At 48.2% G+C, this 23,873-nt stretch overlaps 1 protein-coding gene across 17 annotated transcripts in view; it reads left to right on the forward strand.

The window, feature by feature from the left end:
• The window catches only part of AFDN (afadin, adherens junction formation factor), a 138,569-nt gene extending 115,781 nt beyond the window's left edge, over positions 1-22,788 (forward strand). For 6 of the 17 annotated variants that reach the window (XM_064598367.1, XM_064598364.1, XM_064598368.1 and 3 more), the window contains 9 exons: positions 520-714; positions 1,367-1,458; positions 1,796-1,981; positions 4,902-5,900; positions 7,881-7,931; positions 13,287-13,415; positions 16,335-16,626; positions 19,926-20,010; positions 20,792-22,788. In XM_064598367.1, the coding sequence (XP_064454437.1) occupies positions 520-714; positions 1,367-1,458; positions 1,796-1,981; positions 4,902-5,900; positions 7,881-7,931; positions 13,287-13,415; positions 16,335-16,626; positions 19,926-20,010; positions 20,792-20,945 (2,183 nt within the window). In that variant the 3' untranslated portion in view covers positions 20,946-22,788. Of the gene's footprint in view, positions 1-519; positions 715-1,366; positions 1,459-1,795; positions 1,982-4,901; positions 5,901-7,880; positions 7,932-13,280; positions 13,416-15,733; positions 15,781-16,334; positions 16,627-19,925; positions 20,011-20,791 lie in introns of all 17 variants that reach the window. The other 11 variants (XM_045865893.3, XM_045865897.3, XM_045865898.3 and 8 more) reach the window with 5 other exon arrangements.
• The last annotated feature ends 1,085 nt before the right edge of the window (positions 22,789-23,873 follow it).

The raw sequence follows: 23,873 nt of genomic DNA on the forward strand, positions 1-23,873 counted from the left end.
TTCTCACTTTTTTCAGGACGGTACCATATTGGTGGTCTGATGTCACAGCTTAGGGTCATTTCCGAGAAGCAAACCAGACCATGAGTTAGAAGTCAGAGGGAAGCTGTTAGAACAGAGAACACTGCGCACAGGGAGACGTGGAAGCCAGAAGTAGAGCGTGGACAGTCAGGCCAGCTGATGGCAGTGCCGGCTACTAAAAGGAGGAGTGTGTTTTAGAAAGTGAGGGAAGTATATCTTTTAAAAAGTTACTTTAGAAGTAGGCTTGTGACTTAACAGGTGGAGCTTATGAGAAAAGAAGGTTGGAAAGAGCACCTTTTCCCATCAGTGCCAGTTACGTGTTGCTTTTAAGGTTCTCGAGAAAGGTTTTACTCTTAGATTAAAAAAACTGCCTTATTTCTTCGCTAAAAATAAGGTCTTACAAAATTTTAAATATTTATAGATTCATCTCTCTTTAAAGACTAAATAGGGTGTTTAAAATCTTGAATAAATGAGGAGAGCCTGAATGCACTTTGATTTCAGTTTCAGATCGTCGTGGCTCAGGTAAACCCCGACCAAAGAGTGAAGGTTTTGAGCTCTACAATAATTCAGCTCCAAACGGGTCACCTGAGAGCCCTCAGCTGCCTTGGGCAGAATACAGCGAACCTAAGAAATTGCCAGGTGACGACAGACTGATGAAGAACCGGGCTGATCACCGCTCCAGCCCCAACGTGGCAAGTAAGAAGGGTCACTGTGCTTGTCCTTCCCTGGCCTGGACATGCTCAGTCACCGTCAGTGTTGGGGGGACACCCCGTGCTTGCTTAGTTATCAAAGCAGTAGGATTACCTGCCTATCCTGGCTAACAGAAATGTGCTTTTTTGTGAGAGATATCAAAAGTAATGTTCTTCCAATAGAAAATGAAAACGAGGTTAGAACACTTGGATTCAGTGGATGCTCTAGACGAGCCATTGATCCTGTCGCTAGCAGGAGTTGGCAGGCTGCCAGCAGGATCTCAGATGGTTTTTATACTTTTAAAGGGTTGTTAACAAGAAGAAGAATCAATAGAAGGATATACAACACATACAAAGTTTGCAGCACCTAAAATATTTATTGTCTGTCCCGTTGCCAGAAATGTTTGCCAGTCCCTGGTCTGTCGATGAAGCTTGGTAGCTCTGGGCTCTGATTATTCAGGAGAGAGGAGAGGGTGTGATGAGCCCTGATCTGTCCCGTGGCCTCCAGTGGTCTCTGCTGACTCCTCACTGGCAGTTTGAAGATGCGGGACACATGGTCACTGCCCTTAAAGAGCTTTTGTCACGTGACATGGAATAAACATTGTGATACTTGAAAAAAAAAAAACAAAACCTTGCTTTTCACTGTCTCTTTCCAACAGATCAGCCTCCTAGCCCTGGAGGGAAGAGTGCATATGCCCCCGGAACAACAGCTAAGATAACGTCTGTCTCCACCGGGAACCTCTGCACTGAGGTGTGAGAGTGAAGCGAACATCCTCACTACAGCCAAAACTCAGGCCTCCCGCAGAATCCCTAAACTGTCTCCTCGTGCATTTCTTCTGCACATCAGCAGTGTTTAGAATTCCTGGGGGCTTCTTCATTTTTAACATAATAAGGAAATTAGCTTTAAGTTAAGAAGTCAGGGCAAAATAAAAGGTTTTTCATTATTCTCCGTATAGGATCAAACACTTTTAATTTTTAACACAGTTTTAAATGTATCTACTATATTTTAAAACAGATCTTTGGAAATTAAATTAGTTTATGTACAAATTGCCAAAAGCTCACTTTTCTTTCTTCTTCCCATTTTACAGGAACAGACCCCTCCACCGAGACCTGAGGCCTACCCCATCCCCACTCAGACGTACACCAGAGAGTATTTCACCTTCCCAGCTTCCAAATCCCAGGACCGGATGGCTCCTCCTCAGAACCAGTGGCCAAATTACGAGGAGAAGCCACACATGCACGCAGACAGTAATCATTCCAGTATTGCAATTCAGGTTAGAGAGAAGGAGTCCATGAACATTCGCAGCCGTCAAAGATAAACCAGTTTGACAGGATAAAATCTGGATGATTTCAGAGATACAGTCGTTATTCTCTGTAGGACAGCACTGAGACTGATACCTTTTTTTTTCTTTCCTGGTTTCCTGGTTAACTGAGGAAGAGTGGATAGGAAGGAATACTAAATATGGAAAAGGAATGCTTTATTCCCTTGATATTTGATTAGTGAAGGGTTAGTAATATTACACCTTCATTACAGTTTGTGAGGCAGGATTCCTGATTCAAGGAGTGAGAAATGAGTGATGTGTGTTTTTCTTTGCACCAGAAGCTGTCCGGGCACTGGGATGCAGACATAACCGTGGTCCCCGCCAGTAAAACTAATGATGTGGTTAAGAAATGAGACAGATAAAGTCAGTATAGTGTAGTAAGTCCTGCTGGAGATCTGGGTCCCCACTGAGAGGCAGAGCTACCTTTCAGTCTCGGTGTGACTAGCACCCGGGCTCCCGCATTACATTACAGCTCTCTGAACAGAAGAGCTTTTCAGACCAAGTGAGAAGGCACAGAGATGTGCCGCTGAGCAGGAACCAGGCTCGGGGCAGGGGGCAGCGGCAGGCCTTTGCAGCCTGGAACCATACAGCAAGGGCTTGAAGTGATAAGCTGCAGAATTGGGGTTTTATCCAAGTTAGAGAGGGGAGCATCATTCTTGAGTCATTGAGCTGGGGAACATTATCAGATGTGTTTTTCTGTTTGGAAAGATAACGTTGCATTGTGGAAGACTGGGAGAAGAAATCAAACGTATGCGTAGAGATAGGCACAGTCTAGGATATGTAACAAATACGGATCCTAGATAGTGAATTCTGGATGTGGTGCTTTAGTTGAGGTGGTCGGAGGAGCCCAGGGATGGAGGCGCAGCTGAACTGAGCCGGGAAGGCCGGGAGAACAGAGGAGGGCTCACAGGCACGGGGAATGGCACGAGTAGCCGTGAGGAAGAGCCACATTCTCTGAGGGCAAGAAATTATCCTGAGGTCACAGATGTTGTCATCTTGTCCATGGGGCCCTCCTGCCTGTTTCCTAGGGAGGCCTGAGCACTCCCCCCCACCCCCCAAAATCTGTCTGGGACCATTGGATGTCTGGCTGGAGCTGGCAGAGAAGGTCTTCCTCCAGATTTCTCTTTCACAGTGAAGTACTTGTGTGCCCTGCTTCCTCTAGCGTATTTTGTTAGCCCTTAGGAAAATCTCCTTCCCCTGGGTCATGAGCATCTACACGTCTTCTCCTGTTTGACGGGAATACCATTATTAAGCCTCTGGGTTCATAGTGTTATGTCTGCTGTTTGCTTCTGCCTCACCTCAGAGATAAATGAGCTAGAAGGGGAAGTCAGGATGCTGTGAGAGGTCAGCGTGTCGATGGGTTACTTATGTGGATCTTGACATGACTGAGCCTCAGGGTAGGACTTAGCAGGGGAGACATGGAGAAATGCAACAAGGGCACCAGGGGGCTCGTGAAGTCCGGAAGAGCAGGGCAGTGATCCAGGAGGCTCGGTGTGGCAGCAGAAGGAGAAGCTGGTGGAGAGTCTGAGGCGGGACCTCTGACATCTTGTATTTTAATAAAAGTATCTGTTCCTACAAATAGTAGGAAATTGAATGATACTGTTGACTTGAGCAACATCGGTTGAACTGCTCATGTCCACTTTTATGCCCATGTTTTTCAATACAGTGCTGTAAATGTATGTTCTCATCCTGATGGTTTTCTTAATGATGCCTTCTCTTCTGTAGTTGAGTGTATTGTAAGAATACAGTGTATAATAAGACATACCAAATACTTGGTGATCAACTGTTGATGTTTCCCGTAAGGCTTCCAGTCAGCAGTAGGCTGTTAGTAGTTAAGTTTTGGGGAGTCAGAAGTTGCGTGTGGAGTTTTGACCACCCAGGGTTCGGTGCCCCTAACCCCCGCCTTGTTCGAGGGCCTGGACTCGGCCCAGCGAGCAGGAAACTGTTTCTGTGGGCACAGTACAGCTATAGCGAAACATGGGCAGTAAGTAAGTACTCCATTCTTCTCTCAGGCTGCTGTTTTCTTCAAGTGCTAGTTCATTTTTTTGTTGTTGGCTTATTTTTTAAGGAAAGGAAACAGCTTATTTTCCAGATTTGCATCTTCATTTTCTATTTTGCATATTAAAAGGATAGGAAAAAAAATGTTTGACATCATAGTGAATCCATTTCTGTCAGTTGAAACAATTTTTAGACATGCCATTGTGCAGAGACTAGCCCTTTGGAAGAGTGTTCATTTTGGTCTCTTCCACACATACACACTGTTTTGTACCTTTCTGAGACGGGGACAGAGACACCCGGATGCCTGGCTCGTCCTGGCGTGTGCCCAGCTCTGTTGGAGTGTTCCCAAAGTCAGTCGTCAGCTGGTGGAACCATGGCTGATGTGGTTAAGATTGGATCATGACTCTTACTCAGAATTTTACTACGGGGGAGTAAATCTTGTTGCTCTTCATGTAATTACACTAAACACATTCATCCTTTCAAAGTCAGTTGCGGGAGGAACCCCTTTGCAGATGCGTGCGAGGGCCCACGGACGACTGGGGAGGGCCACGCTTGTCCATGAAGTACCTGCATGTGTATGCCTTGTATGTTTGCCAGTGATGCAGATGGGAAGTACAGCTCCTTCCTGTTTGTAACAGATAAATTCCCTGGGAAAGCACTGACCCCACCCCCACCCCCGGACATGGTGCCCCCTCCCCCCCCCCCAATCATGCGTCCCGCAGAGCTACAGAGCTGGACGGTCTCAACCTCTGTTCGGCACTCTCTTAACAATTTCCCCACAATGTTTTCTCCCCAAAGATAAAACATTTACGCGTTTTAGTAATTTTTTTCTAAGCGGCTGAAATAGAACAGTTTTCCTTTTTCCTTTTTCCAGCGTGTTACCCGTTCCCAAGAGGAACTTCGGGAGGATAAAGCTTACCAGGTAGAGCGGCATCGGATCGAGGCAGTCTTGGATCACAAGTCTGATAGTGATATGTGGATCCATCAGAGCTCCTCTGTGGGCTCCAGCACCTCCAGCCAAGAGCACCTGGACCACTCCTCCAAGTCAGGCACCCCCGCGTCCACTCTGACCAAAAGTGGCCCTGGGCGCTGGAAGACGCCAGCCGCCGTGCAGCCCGTGACGGTGGCCGTCTCCCAGCCTGTGCAGACAGACCTGCCCCCGCCACCCCCGCCGCCCCCCACGCACTACGCTGGAGACTTCGACGGAATGCCCATGGACTTGCCTCTCCCTCCACCTCCTGCCGGCCAGACCGGACCTGCATCTGCTCAGGCAGCGGCTGCAGAGCGGAGGAAGCGGGAGGAGCACCAGCGGTGGTATGAGAAGGAGAAGGCCCGTCTAGAAGAGGAGCGAGACAGGAAGCGCAGGGAGCAGGAGCGGAAGCTGGGCCAGATGCGCTCCCAGTCCCTGAACCCGGCCCCGTTTTCTCCTGTGACCGTCCCACACGTGAAGCCAGAAAAACCTTCTACGCTCCAGAGGCCCCAAGAGACGGTCATTCGGGAGCTGCAGCCCCAGCAGCAGCCCCGCACGATCGAGCGCAGAGACCTGCAGTACATTACAGTCAGCCAAGAGGAGCTGTCGTCCGGAGACAGTCTGTCCCCAGACCCATGGAAGCGGGATGCCCGGGAGAAGCTGGAGAAGCAACAGCAGATGCACATTGTGGATATGTTGAGCAGGGAGATCCAAGAGCTCCAGAACAAGCCTGAGCGCAGTGCAGAGGAGAACGACCGTCTGCGGAAACTCATGCTGGAATGGCAGTTCCAGAAGAGACTCCAGGAGTCCAAACAGAAGGACGAGGATGACGAGGAAGAGGAGGACGATGACGTGGATACCATGCTGATCATGCAGCGCCTCGAGGCTGAGCGGAGAGCAAGGGTAAAGGGGAGAAGTGCTGTGGGCGTGCGTACCTGTGCGTGTCGCTCGTGGGGGTGGCCACACCCAGGCTCCCGGAGGGTTGGCAAGGGCCCTGGCCTGTCGCATGTTACTGTACCTACCGCTGCTAGCTGGCGTCCTGCAGGGTGAGCCAGGGTTAGAGGCTTAGATGTTGAAAAGTAAATACCATCCACATGGAACTTTGCTGTTTTAATTAGCAAACTCGTAGTTGTCCTTCTCACTAACACTTCAGTTGAGAAAACAAGTTAATAACCACTAATTTGTTAGTAACCAGTAATAATCCTCATCAGGGGTTGGCAAAACTTTTTCTCAAATGGCCAGAAAGTGAGTATCGGAGGCTGCGTGGGCCGTACGGGCTGTTTTAATGGCGCAGCTCCGTGGTCAAACGACACGAGCCGCCTTAGACGGTACCCGAGCAGCGAGGGTGCGCCCCGAGACGTCCTTCACAGGTGGCAGGACGTCTGCTGACCCCTGGTCTCGATGATCAGCGAGGGATGGTGGGTAACAAAGAAGACTTGAGAACTTCAGAGTTACGGGTTTAATGTCATTACCAGAAAGAGCACTCTGCAGAGTGCTCATTTGGTTGATGAGGCAGATACTTACCAAATTAAACAACTATATTTCAGTGGTGTAAGTATAAAGATTACTGAGAATTTAGGATTTTATTCCTATTTCTCCATTTGATAAAAGTAACTTATTCCTTTGTATCAAAATAAGTGAAATTTATGTTAGTTGAATACGATAGATCATTAAAGTGCCAAATTTAAGATTCTTTGTTACCCTGTCAAGAGAACTGTTGAGGGAGAGGCATTTGACTGTGACATGTCAGTGAGTTCTCTACAGTGCAGTGTTCTGGGGAAAGACAGCCTGGAGCATGACTTCTGGATTTTGTTTCTAATTGCAACTTTAATTTCATGCTGTCTGTACTAGAGATCTAAACAAATTAACTGTTAGGTCAGACATTTCAGTCTTTCCACATTGTGATGCAGCTTAATCTTAGATAATTATTAGTACATAAAGCCAACAGTCTGATCCCTTTTCGAGTTTGCCCTGTGAATTATTTTCCTGAAACATGTCACACGCTTATTATTATGCACATATTCTCAGCAAAAGGTATATGGAACTTGGCCACAAATTCAGCTGGAACACTGAGGTATCTTAAACAAAGGCCCAAATCTTAACTGTGACATGATTTTATTAGTATTATCCGAGTCACCAGGAATAAACGTCCTTAAAAACAGCTCTGCTTACCATCAGTATTGTTATATTTTGAAAGAGCAACTGGTGGATCAGTAACGGGTCACTTACAGGGTTAGGATTCTTTGCGCAGTTTCCACTCTGGGGTCAGGCCCCCAGGCCCCCGTGTACCCGGTGGCTGAGTGCTCGGTGCAGGGTCCTCTGCTTTGGCCCGTGTCCCTAGTGACAAGCAGGTCGTCCCAGGAGCTGCGTGTGCTCCCGGCCTCAGATCTCTCACCCCCAAAACAGGAGAGCGTGCCATTCGCTGCCGTCCGCGCTGAGTGTGAAGCTGAGGTCTCTGGTAAGTCAGCAGACATCATGAACCTCCGTTGTGGTAACTGCGTCCCAGAGTGGGACGTTAGCATCTGCATTGTGACATGGCTGCATTTATTCTTTACAGTGGATTTTTATTAAGGGTCTGTCAGGTTTTCCAGGTTGTTCAAACAGTGACTATTTCAAAGCCTTTTAGTATGAATTATGACATTTGGAAAGTTTTTTATGATAATTTAGTTAGAAAAGTATCTGTGTATTTATCACTAATCATATTTAAGATTAATATCTTAGTCTCCCAAGTAATGAGCTCAGGGAAATTACACGTTTTAAAGTTTCTTCCATGTATCTTAAAAACGAAACTCAAGTGTTTAATACGTTTGTGGACCTTTTCCTATTTCTGAGTTTGGGAAGCCGGTCTGTAGCGTTTACTGTTCTTGTTGGGTTGTCCTTCAGACGCAGATGAAATGCGGGAGCAGCCGACGCGCCGGTGGTGGTGGAATACAGGTCTAAACTTGACTTTTTTTCACACTTCATCTTTCTTTTTTTTCCTCTCTGTTACCTGCAGCAGACTGCTCTGCCAGCAATCTCTGTTCTAGATTTGGTATGTTCTCATTTCTTTCCTTTGGTACTTTTTTCCTGTCTTGATTTTCTTTTTTTCTCTCAGTGGTGGTGGTTTTGTGTTTCTAGTAGACCAGTTCCTAGGGGTGTCCTAGTGCAGGATAGTTCGTGCCTCTCAAGAAGCATGCCTGCAGTGTGTTTAGATTTAGTTCCTCTTTGCTTTTCCCCCTTAATTTTAAGTGTTACTGTTTGTTTATGGTTTTTGACCTTTCCTCAGTCATAAAGTTGATTCTGTGTATTCTTACGTAGTCATAAACACATGAGCAAATGAAAGAACTTTTGCAATGACTAATCTATTTCATTATTATTACCTTGGTAATAGATTTTGAATAATCAACTATTAGAAACTCAATTGAATTGGTATTCACATTGTTTTGCCAATTAAGATGTAACTGTCCAGGATATTACTGTTTATTGGTAGAATAAGAAAGCTTTTCGGTAAACATTTGTTCCTTGTTTTCTTTAATAATTTCGCATGGACTTCAGTTTAGTTCATCAGCCGTACCAGTTTACCGTCTGCCGAAAAATGCCGGGGTCCTTTTCTGTTGCAACTTCGGTGGGTTTGACGTCAGTAGTGGGAAATATGGTGCTATTACCTGTGTCACTGGCCAGAGGATTACAGACTGGCTGATGTATCTGTTGTATTAACGAGGTCATTTTTTGTTAGTCAGCTTCTGAATGCCTATGGGCAGCATCAGACACCAGGACTGTGGACAGTCCCTGAGTCCAGGTCTGACTTTGCCGGCCTTTTCAGCAAACAACAGCCCTTTTTCTTCCGCCTTTAAGCAGTGTGGCGACACTGTCGCTCCAGGGAGAAGCCTCTCGTGCACGCAGCTCCTTGACGGCCGAAGGGCAGATTATTTTAGCTTTCCTTTTTTTTTTTTAAATAGGAGACAAAGATAAAATATGTATGTTCTCTCCATGCTCTGTGTGGTAAGGTGTACCTATGGCAGGGGGTTTCTCTGTGTCAGGTGCTTATTCCGCACACGCTCCTGGGGGGCTCTGTTACCCCCGGGTGCTGACCCGACGCACTGGCTGGCTGCTGTAAGGGGTTCCCCAGCTCTGTGGGCCCGGCCAGAACCCACAACGCAGATGACGTGACAGGTGAATGATACCTAAGGAGAAAGGATTACACGAAGATTTGTATTTTAAAGACCCAGTTCAGTTTTTATTTCTTTAAAAGGTAATTATTTTGAGTATTAATACTGACTTTTTAACCACCACATTTTTGAGCATTTCTTAGCCTGATTCCCCAGCGAATATTAATGTTATTAGCAGCAGTGTCAGTATCTAGAGAACCCTTTTGTCAGAATGGGCAGGGTGTGTGGAGGGACCTCCGCTGCTAGGTGTCAGTCCTCTCCCTGGGATGAAGGGCGGTGGCGGGTGTGACCGGATGGGTAGGCAGCGCATGCCGTGCAGTTTTTACAGTGTGCCCTTCGTACGGAACGTCACGGGATGTTTGTGGGGATGACTGGGCTCATCCGCTGACTCAGATGACCTGACAGCTCAAGGGGAAAATTCTTCTTCCTTGGGGTAGTGCCAGCGAAGGGACGTTTTCAAGGATTTCGGTGGCTCTCCTGTTTTCCTCCAGGCTAGATCTGCCCTCGTCCCCTGCCCTCCTGTCTGGTCTTGATGTGGGACGGTAGGAATTGGGCAGACCCGAGCGACCTGGGCATAGAAGGGGCTGGACTGAAAGCAAGAGTCATTTGGAAACCAGTTGCAAGGTACCCTTTCGGAGAGGCGGGCTGCTCACTGCCTCTTCACACGGGAGTGCCTGGCTGCAGGAGCGGGCAGTGGGAGCCGAACGATGGGCCGTCCTCCCAGCAATGAGGAGGAGAGTGTGTGCGTAGCCAAACCAACTTGCCCATGTTGCCGAGTAGAACACAAAATTCACATGCTTGTGTCAGGTATGACCGTTGCGCAAAGAGAACTCTGGGTGCACATCGTGGGCCCTTTGAGCCGCACGGCCTCCTTGGGGGTAACTTCATGTCTCTGCCGCTGTTGGAGCAGCTAAGCTGTAGGTCCTGCAGCTCCTGGCAGAGTTGTCCTTCTCCGTACCCCGCAAAGGCAGAAGCACGGGCCGCGCCCAGGGAAAGGGAGCTCGCCCACTGATGGAGTGCCCGACACTGTGCGGACGGCTCTGCTAAGGACGGCGCCCTGTCCTCAACGCCCCCAGCGTGGGGCTGCCAGCTAGCTGAGGACTTGCTCTGGACCCGAGTCGGGCCAGCGCCCAGCGGTAGGAAGGGGCCTGATCATAGTGGTTCCTCATGGGTGGGTATTAAAATTTTTAGGGTGTTTTTAATGGGTGGGAACATAGGCAGAAAAGTCTTGCCCAAGTTCTTAAGGACAATCTGCTCAACAGACTTTTAGTGATATTTTCAGTGAAAATGTCAAAAAGTAAGGGACACCTTGGTCCTCTTTTGTATTCCGATTATCTCGGTGTGATTGTCTCCCTTAATGGGGCTTTTACTATAAATTTAAGATACAGTTTAGGGTCTTGTGGTATAAAATCATAAACACATAGATTTCAACATATTTTTTTTTTTTTTTACCTGAAAATGTCTTTTTTAGAAATGGGGACCACCAATGTAGCAAAACTGGTTCAGGCTTAGAGGACTGGCTTTTGAAATCCCAGCTTAAGTTCTTGGTTTAGAATAGCTTTAGTCTGGGCTGCCTTGTGTTCATTCTGTAAGAATTCTCCTTCCGTCTACTCAGATCTGTTCCCCTGAATGTAACTTCCTACCAGACGGCTTTGATACGTGTCACTTGGCATTCCTTTCCTGTAAAACAGTGAGCTCATCTCTATTCATTTAACTCCAGTGTTAACATAGTTTGTCATCGGATCTCAGCCATGAAATTTGTAACAAGTTGAGCTGCCCTTTAACTGGTCATGACTGTCAGCTCAGTGTACCGTTCTGAGCTGTTATTTGGAGTAAATTAAGCGATTGGATTCTCTTTTCTGTCCTTAATGGTTTTGGGGGAGGAGGGTAGAGTAAAGCAGCGTACATATGAAGAACAAAACAGTCTGAGTTTTGAACAAAACAGATGAGAGGACATGAAGCAGCTTACCCCTGCGGTGGAGAGAGGCTGCCCTGGTCCTGACTGCACCAGCTCATTGGTCGACTTTAAAAACAGGCACTAATGAACCCAACCCAAGAGGCGTCTCCTTGCTTACCCCGTCCAGATTTAGAAGAATGAAGGCTTTTAAGAGAAAGAGTCTGTTTACCGATTCGTAAGGTGTAGCATTCTATACCTGTAATTATGAGAATTATAACTGTTCTCATTTCTTAAAATCATACTCCTCTTTAATTTAAAAGAACGAGTGGGCTGTTTCAGTGGATACGGGTTTTCTTGCTCAGACTTGTTTTCAATTAGGTCTAGAAAGTATAACATGATGAATTAGTTTGTGCTTTATTGGGTAACAAAAACTTCTTTCACTAATGCAGTTTTACATTCTTCCATAAGTTACTCTTCTGTAGAATATTTACTGTTCTCAGTGGCTGTTCATTTTGACTGTTTCTCATAACTTGGACTGATGACTCTAACATGCTTGATCAGTCTTCACGCTGCTGGCTGTGAGCCCTCCATGGGGGACTCTCCCCAGGGCAGGACGCTGGACAGTTCTTCCTTGGTGCTGGGGTTCTCAGGTAGCAGCACCTGCCCCTGCTCCAGAAGCCACCCTGCCCTCCCTCCTGGCCTATTTCTAGACTGTACTGAAAGAGGAAGTTAAGTAAATTTGTCTTCTTGACGAGGCAGTTTTCATTTTTTCCTAAGGTGTCTTAATATTGCTTGCTGACATGAAAAAGTCTAGTGACGCAAGTTAATTTGTTACTTTTTCCACCAGATGCAGTGTGAAGTCGTTACATTTTTGTTTAAAAAAACAAACATAAATGCAATTTAAGTCCAGTTTCTATTTTTTGCTATGAACAGTTTATACAATAACTAGTAATTCTGTAAATACTGAAACATACCATCAGGGATTTTATGTAAGGGATTCCTGCAGTGGTTTTAGCAGTTAAACGAGGTGGCGTTGAGTTACATTTTCATTTTTTAAAGTTTGAATCCACTGCTCTTGATGCCGAGGGTGGTGCAGGGCTGTGGGCGCTGCTATAGGCCGGCTCTGTCACAGACGACAGAAACGGAGAAGCAAGCTTCCAGAGTTACCTTTATCCTGGCCTGTAACAGCAGAAGGGCATTCTCTGTTCTGTTCTGGTCAAAGGTGCCCTGAAGTCGTAGTACTTAGAGAAATCTGACCAGGAGGATAAAGGAGCCGGAAACCAAAACAGGCTACGTCGTAGATTTTTGAAGATATCCTGAAGCATTTGGATGGTGTGAAGGAAAGATAATAAATTTGTTTTGTGTTGTTTCAAAAAGGCAAAACCTGAATGATGAAAAATAGAAAGCAAACCATCAGGTGATGAATTTTAGACCCACAGAAGAACTTTTTGACTAGTAGTTACCTGAAAATAGAATACCTTGTCTCGGGGAGGTAGGCAGTAGGTTCCCAGACACCAGAGTTATTCAGACAGAGTGGATAATTACTTGGCAGAGATGTAGCAGGAGGGAGGTAGAGTAAGGTTCCTTCCAGATTTTAGGTTCAGATTCTCTGACTCAGTTTGGGGGTATTCCCGGGCTGAGAAGGAATTCTCAAAGTCCAGGATGGGGTCCAGAGAGAGCGGATGGCCACGGGCCGGCGTGCTGGAAGCTTGGTGCCCAGGCAGAGGCGGGCCGCTCTGCACGGGGCTCTCCGCAGACCCACGTCCCGCTGCAGTCGTGAGCTGGGGCCTGCACCCCGCCCCGGGGAGGCCAGCATCTGCGTGCCACAGCTCACAGGAGCGCGGCCAGGAAACGCAGGGGGTTGAGTGGGTTCCAGAGTTCCATCAGTTGAGGGTTTTGTCTGTTGCTGGAGTCTGCTGATTTACAGGAGCTGGTTAAACTTCTATTTATTCTAATACAAGAATGATGCTTGCTTAATGTGTGAATGCATGAGACAGAGTCCTCCTTCTTTGAGCCACAGTTAATGGGGAAATGAACGGACCTGTGGGGACCCTGCTTTTAGGTAACTTATTTTTGAACTACAGAGCTCTAAGGTGTGTGTGTTTTACTGTCTTTCAACAGTGCTTCTAACCTGGTATCTTGTATTTGACTGTGTGTGTGTGCCTGTGTCCGCATGTGCCCGGTACGCCTCGTGCAGGTGGGTGAGCAGAGCAGAGCTTCAAGGCACTGTGTTGTTAGTTACAGGATGAGGAGCGGAGGCGTCAGCAGCAGCTGGAGGAGATGCGCAGGCGGGAAGCAGAAGACCGCGCCAGGCAGGAAGAGGAGCGGCGCCGCCAGGACGAGGAGAGAGCGAAGCGAGATGCTGAAGAAAAGGTTATGGTCCTCTAGGGGCAGCTAGCACTTTACCAGATTAGCCTGAACCCGTCGATGGGCTGGGGAAAGGGGCTAGACCTGACCTGTATCCTAAGATGTACAAGACAGAACAGGGCCTGGATCCCCACTTGTGTTATCGGACCCAACACTTGAGCCCGACCTGGCCGACCTACCTCCCTTCCGAACTGTGTCCAGACTCTCTCACCCTCTGAGTCTTGTCTCTCTCCTACTTTGGAACTCGTAGGCCTGGTTATGATGAGTGAGCCTCTTCGCAGCCCGCCCGTGTACTCCGGGCTCTTCCTTTCCTGGACGTGGTCCAGCTGGTTACTCTGAGGGGGATGCTTGTGCGCTAGGCGGGCAGAGGGAGTGCGAGCCGTGGGAGGCGCCAGGAACGTAGTAACACAGTCCGTTCACACTCCGCACTTGAGATTGTTCACTGACATCACTCACTGCTGGTTGATGGCTTATGAAAAACACGATTCAAGGAGAATTCAACTAGGATCTAATCTGATAAGTATCCTGAGTTACTACTTGGTTTCCATACGTGGATTTCTTTTTTTTATGAAAGTACTCTTTTAAGTTGAATTTTAAAATGACAACTGATTTGCCCTATTCTGCCTGTGCCCTGTGGCCTCCTGCTGTGTGTGCCGGCCCGGGCCCTCCCGCAGGGCTTGCCCGTGCTGGATGCGGCCCGGGAGAAGCGCATCTCCTCTGCTGCTTCCCTTCCGTGAAGGCAGAGGCCGGGAGCACCACAGCTGCTGATGGGGAGAAGTTCAGTTCTTATTCATCACTCCTTCTTTGATAGTCCAGTGAACTGTATTCATAGAGCACCCTCCTCCTCCCCCAAAAACAGAACTTTAAGGAAGCTTTCGTAGCAATAGAATCTATGCGGATATATAACAAATGAAAAGCAAGATGACAGAAACGATGTGACTCATTTCAATGAAAGTAGAGTAAATAACGCTAGCACACGAACCTGTATGGAAATTAGCGACTTCTGCGTCTTCTAGACCTTCACCGTTCCTTAAAGTTGTCATGTTATCTCCAAAAGCTGTGTCCCAGTAGATTTGCAGTTTTCTGAAGGAGTCTGAGCTTTCAGGGTTAGGTCTCCCTCGACTCTTTACTTTGTGTCATGATGAGTCAGATTCAAAATCAGTTTTCTGAAACGTGAGCCGTGTGGGTCCTCCGTTGGGGTGCGTGTTGTCTTGCTGTTCCTTGGCCGTGTGCAGCCTCTGCCTGCCCGGGAACGGCCCTGCCGTGGGAGCAGCGCGCCTTCTGTGGGGACGCTCGGGCACTACTCGGGTTTTCCAGCGTGTGTGCTCACAACTCACGATTTTGTCAAATTCGCTTGTGTCTTAGGAACTGCTTTCTAGAATTGAGTGCTCACTGTAAAAAGAAGCCGAATAACCTATTTTTTATACAGAATGTCCACAGTTGTTGGGCTTGCTTTGTTATAGAAAATGTGCCATTCATTTGTGGTAGAATAATTGCGGGGTCATGTACTTGTATCTGCTCTCCATGTAACCAAAGGGTATTTTGGTTTCCTCCTAAAATGTTCTCCATGTCACACTAAGATTCCTGACAACTTGATGTAAAGGCCACAGGGGTCATTCTGAATTGGATTCCCCAACCCCAAGCAAACACTTACTTTGTGTAGAAAATAAGGTGCAAAATGTCTTTCCTTCAGGATGTCTCAACACAGAGTGAGAAAATCAAGTGAGGAGTCGGTGTAGGGCCATGCCTGGGGCCGGCACTGGTCCTTGCAGTTTCCTCCTTCAGAAGGGGAAGCGCTGAGCACTGTTGTCCGGTGCATGCGTGTCCAGAGGGAGCAGGGAGGAGACACGAGTGTACGCGGTAAAAGGGGGCCTCGAAACTTGTATCTTCGTGCCAGCGAGGGCCCCCAAATGAGTTTTCGTTTGCTTGAATGGATTGAGAATTCCCTCCGTTCTGCAGCACCACACACCCAGGTTGAGGCACGTCCTTCTGTCTGCTCTTGTAACCCCTTTCTTACACTCACTCTTCCCATGTGTTCTAGAACTTTTGTCACTCTTTAACAGAACTGTGCTGTTACCTTTTTTGATGTGAAAACAATTTCAACTCTGTCAACTGTAGTCTGTGCAGATGTACGTCGGAAGAAAATGTACAGTATGTGTCAAAATATATTTGAATATCGTGTTGCTGTTGTTATTAACTCCTGGCTCTCTAATTTTCTGTCTGTCAGGGAGTCTGTTAAGATTTGAACTATAAATTAAGAACTGTGGAAAGCATATTTGTTAGATTGTTCCCTTGGGAAAATGAGTAATTTTTTTTTTTTACAGTTGTTGGTTTCTGTTAACTTTCCTCTGAATAACTGGAAATTAACCAGGTGACTTAATCGTCCTTCTGGTCGAGGAAGGGGAAGGGCTGCTCTCTGGACTCCCGGGGTCAGTGAAAAAGCATGCGTGCCAGGTCGCTGTTCTTGCAAGTACCAGCTGTAGAAAGCCAGTTAGAGCCTGTTTGGGTTTCGTTTTGTCTTTAAACCGAGCAGGCGCAGGTAAGTTAATACTCTACAAGAGCAGGAGGAGAGAGAGAGACAAAGGAGCAGCAGGGAATTAAGGGTCTGGAGGGATAATTGAATGGGGACAGTGGTGTCGTAACGGGAAGCTGGAGCCTGCGAGGACCTAGAGCGCACTGGTTCGGTGCTTTGGAGCAGTTTTGTGCCAGAAACCCCACGATAGGATGAACGTGCCCGGGAGTCTCCAGACTGTCTCCAGGCGGATCTGGCCGTTTCTGTCGTAGACTGTTACGTTGAAACTTTGCTGTCCCCTGGACTCGTGATCAGTGTGGAGACGGGGGGCAGAGGGTAAAATGCGCCCTTTCGTGCCCCCAGAAGGCCCCTCCTGACTCTGACCTTTGCGCTTTTGTCTGTTCCGTGTGCAGAGGCGACAGGAAGAAGGGTATTACAGCCGCCTGGAAGCCGAGAGGCGCAGACAGCACGCAGAGGCCGAGCGCAGGTTGCTGGAACCGGAGGAGCCGGGTCTGTGCAGACCCCCGCTTCCGCGGGGCTACGAGCTCCCGTCCCCGTCCCCTCCGGCCGCCGCTCCTCCTCCCCCACCTCAGCGGACCGCCTCCTCCCTCCAGGCCCAGACCCTGTCCCCAGACTCTCTGTACACCGCCAGGCTCGTCTCGTACCACGAGGGGGAGGAGGAGGAGGAGGACTGCAGTCTGGCAGGTCAGGATAAGTGCTCTTGCACGAGGAAGCCCCACGGGCACTTTCTTCTTCCCACCGCCCTTAAGTCACAGCAGCCCCCCTGCCCGCCGCGCCCGGCCTCCGATGGCACCTTTCTCTCCAAACCATTGCAGCCACCCTCGGCCCCTGCCAACAGTACTGCTCCCAACACAGGCCAGCCCCCGCCCCCTCCAAAAAAACCAGGCTTCTACCAGCCCAGCCACTCGAAAGGTAGAGGTAAAATGTGGGATTGCAAATCAAGCCCTCTTTTATCTTCCTGATTGGAATCGGGACCCTGCACCCTGCTGCTCTGTGGGCCCCCTCAATCAGCACTCGCTTTGGAATTTGATTTCGCCTGATCACTAGTCTCAGTGTGGTGATCTCCCCCTACCTCCAATTGTCCTGTCTGTGCTGAGAGTCGTTTTGGCAACTACACCAGCTCCCCAGTTGCTTTCTACCTGCAGGGTTCTGTCCCTCGGACCTGCCAGCAGTGGCTGGCCCTCCGGGACCCCCCAGTCACTTGAAGTACTGTTGGTCTTGGCCTCCATTCTCTGCCTCTTTAAATAACTCTTACGTTTGGTTGAACACATGCTTTTTTCACACATCTTGGTGTCTGAAGATGAGAGTAAGACATTTTCCCAGCAGCGTCAGGGTCACATGCTAAGTTCTGTTCTCCAACATGAGTAGAACTTTCTGTTCTGGCTTACGCACCACATGGCAGTGGTTTACCAGATGACCCCTACTTTCCATGGTAGTTTGGGTGGAGTAGTTGGCGCTATGCTGAGTTGATGGTCCTGCTGTAATGTGAGCTGCCTCACGCCAGGGACATGGAACCCAGTCGTTGTGAAATGACTCCTTTTCCCTCTTGCTGGTTTCATTCCTTCCTGTTAACGGACGTTCTCCGCATGTCACAGTCCTGGTACCCAGACCCTGACAGGCACGCAGTTGCCTTGAGTTAATACGAACTCTGACGTGACGGTGGTCCTGCCCACAGGCGCAACCGCCATAACCAGTGTCCAAGACGGCACTGGAAGCGATGTTTACAATATTCAAACTCCAAGTTCCTCTTAAAATCTTAAATTAGAATGCTGGCGATAAACACTGTCAGATTTAGTGGTCTTCATGGGCACAAGGGTCTTCTAAAATGCTCCTGGTGCAATGCCCGGGACTCAGAATTCTAAAAGAAGATGAATGGTCAAAAACACGCGTGACCTTCGCTCTTCCAGAACAAATGAGTTCTGCCACGTTCTCTTCCCATCGGCGTCAGAGCTTTGATCCACTCCGAAGGCTCAGCGTATAATATTGAGACTGAGTCACTCAGAAGTCAAAATTAAATCTTTTTATAAAATATCTGTTGTTGGTGTCTAGAAAGACTTTCCTGGGACAATAGTAGTTTTTGAAGTGAGATGCCCTCAGTCTCCTTGCGTCACGTTACAAGCTGCAAGCTTGAGGTCTTGTGTGTCATGACACAGACGAGGTTTGCTAACGCGATGTTGGGCTGGGTTTTCATTTCTGACCACCTTGGCTTTCACTCATACCACTAACCCTATTTTATTTCACACTGAAAAGACCACATAGGAGCAGGTTATATCCTGCGTCTGATGGCTCGTGCCTCTTTGAAGACTTCCTTCGTAAAGCACAAAGCTGTCTGCACCAAATGCAGAGCATTTCTGACCTCCTCACTGCCATCCCATTAACACGGCTGCACCCCCGGGTTCAGCTCATGTTTCTTCTGTTGTGAGCACTCTCATGCTTCTGCGGGTGGGCTGGTTTCTTCCACTGGGTGCCTGAGGAGGAGGAAACGGGTACGAATTGGAATAAACTGTCTCATTCTAGCATAGCAAGGTATTTTTTTTTTTAAAAAAAAGGTTCTTTAACTGGAGATCTTTGAAAATTACTTGAAATGTGCAGTATTAATTCATATAGTCCACTGAAAGTATTTAATATTCTGATTAACTTTGAAGAATTGATTTTTACCAGTGGAAGAAGCAAGTATCATTCTTACAACAAAACTCAAAAGATACAACGCAACATTTTCTAAAACAGCGAAAATTTAGAATTAAAATAGGAAAAAATTCTACTCTGCGGATAATTGCTGTGGAGGCCTGCTCTGGGTTGCTCCACGTTGGAGATAGGGGTCTTTTTCATCTTTTGAGTCTTTGTGGAGGATGACTTCCCACATGGCGATCACGGGGACCCTGGCAAAGGACCGGAAATGATGCAGTGCCCCGAGGAGCCCCAGCCAGCCCTGCGCTGTGTCTCAGCCAAACAGCTAGGTCTGCACAGCATGTTCCTGCATCCAGAGAAGAAGCTAGAAATCATTTTTATGCTGCTGTCTAAAAAGGAAAATTCTACTGTTGAGATACTGTAGTGATTTTGTGGCCTGTCTAATCCAATACCCATGCTGTCAGCGTTTGCTGAGTATTTTGAGCATTTATTGCTCCAGCTTGTATCATTGTAAGCAAAACGCTCTTCAAAAAGCATGAAATTTTTTTTTCTTGCTGATGTTATAATTAACTATATATGAGTGCTGACATAATGCACTATGATTTTAATAATATACCATTAGTGGTAATATTTGGATGCATTTTAAAATTTTTATCTGTGTCATCTTTTTTGATCTTTAATACTGGCTAGAGAGGGCGGTGCTGTTCCCAAGCTGGCTGCCGTCAGTCACCCCAGGCGTTGGGCCAGGCGCAGGCCGAGCCAGGGACCCAGGCTGGGCATCCCCACAGGCTCATGCACTCCTCCTTTACACTGCTTTGGGTCTGGTTTTGAGTGAGTTTGTATTTACAGCATTTATATCAAACACTAGGGTTTTTTCTATAACTCGTTTGTTTAAAAAGTTTTGTTTTAGTAATTATAGCCATTTATGTAGCAAAAAAATTCAGGAGCTGCCCTGAAAAGAGAAACTCGAGGCATGTGATCACTGCTTACTGTTTGGGTTACATTTGCTCTCAGTTATTTTGTAAGGAAACCCTTTGCGTCAGGAGCATCTGACAGTCTCATTTGAATTAGTCTTCTGTGGATTTTTCTTACGAATTCATGGTAATTATGCATCTTAACTGATTTGAACCTTTTGGCTGTCGCTCCCTAAGGACATGGCTGGCGTGGCTGGTTCGGAGCACCGTGCACCTGCGCAGCCTGGTGATTGGGTTACTCGGGCCACTGAGAGACGCGAACCCACAGGGCTCCTGTCAGATTTTCAGTACTCCTCCGTGGGCACTGCATCTTGATCATGAGTAAAGTTTTGGAAATTGTGCAGGCACTTTAACTTTGATATTTTTTCTTTTATGGAAAAGGACCAAACTCTTACATGGGATCGGCTGGGACAGCTGTTGGTGCCCATGATGCTTATCGGGATCCGAGAGAGAGACCGTCTAAAAGGTATTTACAGCTGTGCTAGTTCTGTAGGAGGCTGGAGTGGAATTTTAGAGACTTCATTATCATCTCAGACGTTTCTCATTGCACGAGTGTGTGAGCCTAGAGGCCCTTTTATTTTGCATTGCGTTTCAGACAGTGATGTGGGTTTCAGGCTTAGTGGTCAGAACTCCAGAAGGAGGGGGGCATGATGCTTCTGCCTCCGCCGACAAGGGTGGAAGATTCTAGGGCAGTGTCCAGACATCCTGTTAGACTGCCTAAGGCCAACCCTGACGATGCACAAACAGTAAATGGGCGTCGTGTCTCCACCGAGCACCCTCACCTAGACTGTAGTCCAGACAGTTCTTAGAACACGGATGTTGAGCTCATCAAGAGAATCTTCAGTATCTTACACTAACTTGTTAAGGTAAGTATACGGATAGATGCCTCTCGGGTCCATGAGGACTCATTACAATTACATGTTTTTAAGCTGTACCTCTTTAGCTAGCTCACCTATTAAGAATCCCCGGCCTGCTAATATTGAAGTGACCGGCGTTTTGAGAGTTGGACGTGGCTGGAGAAAGTTAACAGTTCAGTCAGGAGAACGTTCTGCCCTTTTTGCTGCCTAGCGACAACCCCAGTGATTGTATTCATGGGAAGGATTATGGCACATTTAACGAGGAATGAGTCTCCCTCATGGAGAGTGTACTTAGTTGCCCATTGTGTCAGGTTACCTCACTTTGAGTGGCATTAGTGTTGACAGCTTGGCTCCATGTGACCAGTGACATTTGCATTTGCTCTGCTGCAGCCACGATGCCGATGTGCCTGGAAGTTCAGGAGCCCCTGAAAACTTGACATTCAAAGAGCGTCAGCGTCTGTTTTCACAAGGTCAAGATGTGTCCAACAAAGTAAAAGCCTCTCGTAAATTAACAGAACTGGAAAATGAGCTGAACACCAAATGAGACGGGGCCGAGGTGCCCGTGCGCCCCAGGGGCCTGTCGGCGCGTCTCTGGAGGACGGGCTCGGGGCGGGGGCCGCGCGCAGCGTGTCCGCGTCCCAGAAGCACGGTTGCTGAGACGGCCGGGATCCAGAGATGGTCCCGTTCCAAGACGCTCTTTTCATTCACCAGGAGATGATCACTTATACAACGTAAACACTGTCTAATTTCTTAATCTGACTCACGTGAAGATACGTTTTTTGTTTCTTTTTTTAGCGTCTGAGTGGCAGAGGGGAGAATGCAGGGCAGGAGAGCACGGTGGGGACACGTCTTCGCCCTCGCCTGGCGCAGTGCAGAGAGGCCATGTGTGTTCTGGGTTGCCGACGGCGCTGTGGCGACCGGGCAGGGAACCGCCTGACCTGCCCAGACCTTGTTTGTGCTATTGAGTAGCAGCTGCAGACCGTGTCCCCCGAGGGCGAGGTGTCCCCTTCCAGGAGAGAGAACACCTGAGCGTACCCCGCATGGGGGCTCAGTGCAGAGCCTGCCCCGCCGCCTTGCTCACTTGTCTCCCCGCCCCGGGGAGGGGGGTCCCAAGGCAGCTCAGACCCACGCGGCCCAGAAGGGAGGTGGTGCCTGTCAGGACCCTGCCCCCTCTGCTTCCATCCAGGGACAGCCCTCCTGCTATATTCTAAATAGGTAATTTAAGAAAAAAAATTCTCCAAGAAGAAAATTTTGAGGATTTAAGCTTAGGATATTTTATTTTTGTAAATGCCAGATTATTGTTAGACTAATAAATCATTGGTGATTTTGCAGATGGCAGTTCAGTTAGGGAGTTCACTAAGTATCTCGACTATTCAAGAGAATCTATAAAAGAGGGTCTGTTTAGCTGGGCCGTGTTGATGTGGAGAGACGCAGAAGTATGAGAGGGACGGGAGGTTAGTAGTGACGCTTGACATGGCTGGGGCTCAGGGATTCTACCTTCGAGGAAGGACCAGTTCCATCCACGTGTTGTCTGGGAAGGAAGGCTCGGACTGCAGTTTAAGCGATTTTCTTACATCGAATAGAGTTACTTAATTTTCATTTTTGAGTCATTGGGCATCGCAGTTGTTTCTTCAGCTGTGACCGTGTGGCTGATGCTGGGGAGATGGATCTCATGTCGATTTCTACTGTGTGCCGTGGAAGTGCTAACTTACTTTGTGATTTTGAGCAAATTTTCTACTTGACAAAACCCTGCTGTGGGGTCTCGATGATTCTTCTGTACCAGATTGTTCTCTTACAGATATGTATGTTAGAAAAATACACACACTTGCAAATAGAAGAGGGAGAGGCTTTTTAGCCTGAGAAATCACTTTAATGAGAGCTGTATGATAAATCATTGAAATGCGAGTGTAAATATTTTTACGTCTATCGGGGTTCTTATTTGGAAGTGTGCTCTCACCGTTCCCCTTGTTTAAGAGAGTCACATGGTTCTAAGTGTTTATGAAGGATGTGGGTGTTTGCTCTGGAGGTTCCAGGAAAAGCAGGCCCCTCCCAGATAGCTCGAGAACACTGGCCGCCTTATAGGGACTAAATTCACACTTTCTTCCATGAAAAGATGCAGATGAATTACTTTTCTGTTAATATATAGAGAAATAGCAACTACGCGTAAGTACATGCAAATACATGTAAATACTGACATGCAGGGGTATTTGTGTGTGTGGTCATCAGGCCCGTGGGCAGGTGGGCTGGGCCACCCTTGGGTGATCAGGTCAAATGTGAACACATGCTTTTCATAACTGCATCACTGGGGACACCACAACTGCTGTACTTTCCCATTTCTACTGTACTTCATTTGCAATCTATTTTTAATAAACTTTGTATGTATTTAAGTGTGTTTGCTGTTACTGCAGTCTCGTGCGGGCAGAATTACATCTGTGATCTGCACCTTTGCCTCCCGTCCCCTTCTGCCTGTGACATCATTCACGAGAGGTCCCCCAAGGGTCCCGTCTGTGTCAGGCGCTCTTTCTGGTTTGTCCTGATCGTGCAGGCTGTTGGACAGAGGCCGCGGGCCACTCTTGCCGTGGTCCCCCACGCTCATATGCCCACTCCGGCTCCACGACCTGCTGGGCACGTCAGCCGACCCCGTGGTCATACAGACTCACACGGTCCCTTCATTGCCTCTTGGATTCTTAAGCACACCGGAACTTACTAAGTTGTGTGGGTCAGATGTGCTGGCGATGCGTCAGCAACGAAGATCCGCCTGAGGTGGCTCATGGGAGGCGGTCACGAAAGCACACAGGTGGCGCGAGAAGGGAGCCGGCGCTCTGGCTGCACCTGGGGGGGCCCTGGCTGCACCTGGCGGGGGCCTGCCTCTCCCCAGTGCTGACTCCTGTGTTCCCTGTGCCCAGTCCACCTTCCTTTGTGGCCCCGGAGCAGGCGTGCTGGGTGAAGGAGCGGCCCCAGAATTTCAAGAAGGGCTTTCCTGAAGGAGGGAATGTCTTAGGGCTGCAGAAGCTCAGGGTGGCCTTTGGGTAGGACCAGCTGCTTATATACTGGAATGAGGATATTCGCTGGTAATGTATTTTTAATGCCCAGAAAGGTGCTTTAAAGTTTGGGAGGACCGAAACTTAGAGACTGACTCAGGTTGTCTCAAGGACCGCAGTTCTGTTGCTCCTCGTGGAAGTAAGGAGTCTACCCTACCGAGGCTTTCTGTGGTGGACATCACAACAGCAGCAGGCCCTGCAGGGTTTTCTAGCGTGTGCCATGGGAAAATGATCTCCGCCGCTCTGTTGCTCGGGGAGCTGACTTGGTTTTGGGGGGGAGGGGCAGAGGGACAGTCTAAGCTCCATCCCCAGCTCAGGGCCCCGTCTGGAGATTGTGACCCCAGCGGAAATCAAGAGGTGGCCACTTAACCGACTGAGCCATGCCAGTGCCCTGCGTGGGAAGCCGAGTCGTACCTTCAGGATCTCCATGC

This window comes from Mirounga angustirostris, unplaced genomic scaffold (assembly GCF_029215605.1).
Source record: "Mirounga angustirostris isolate CCGP_5_RB_7025 unplaced genomic scaffold, mMirAng1.0.hap1 SCAF_8, whole genome shotgun sequence".
Classification (NCBI taxonomy): Eukaryota; Metazoa; Chordata; class Mammalia; order Carnivora; family Phocidae; genus Mirounga; species Mirounga angustirostris.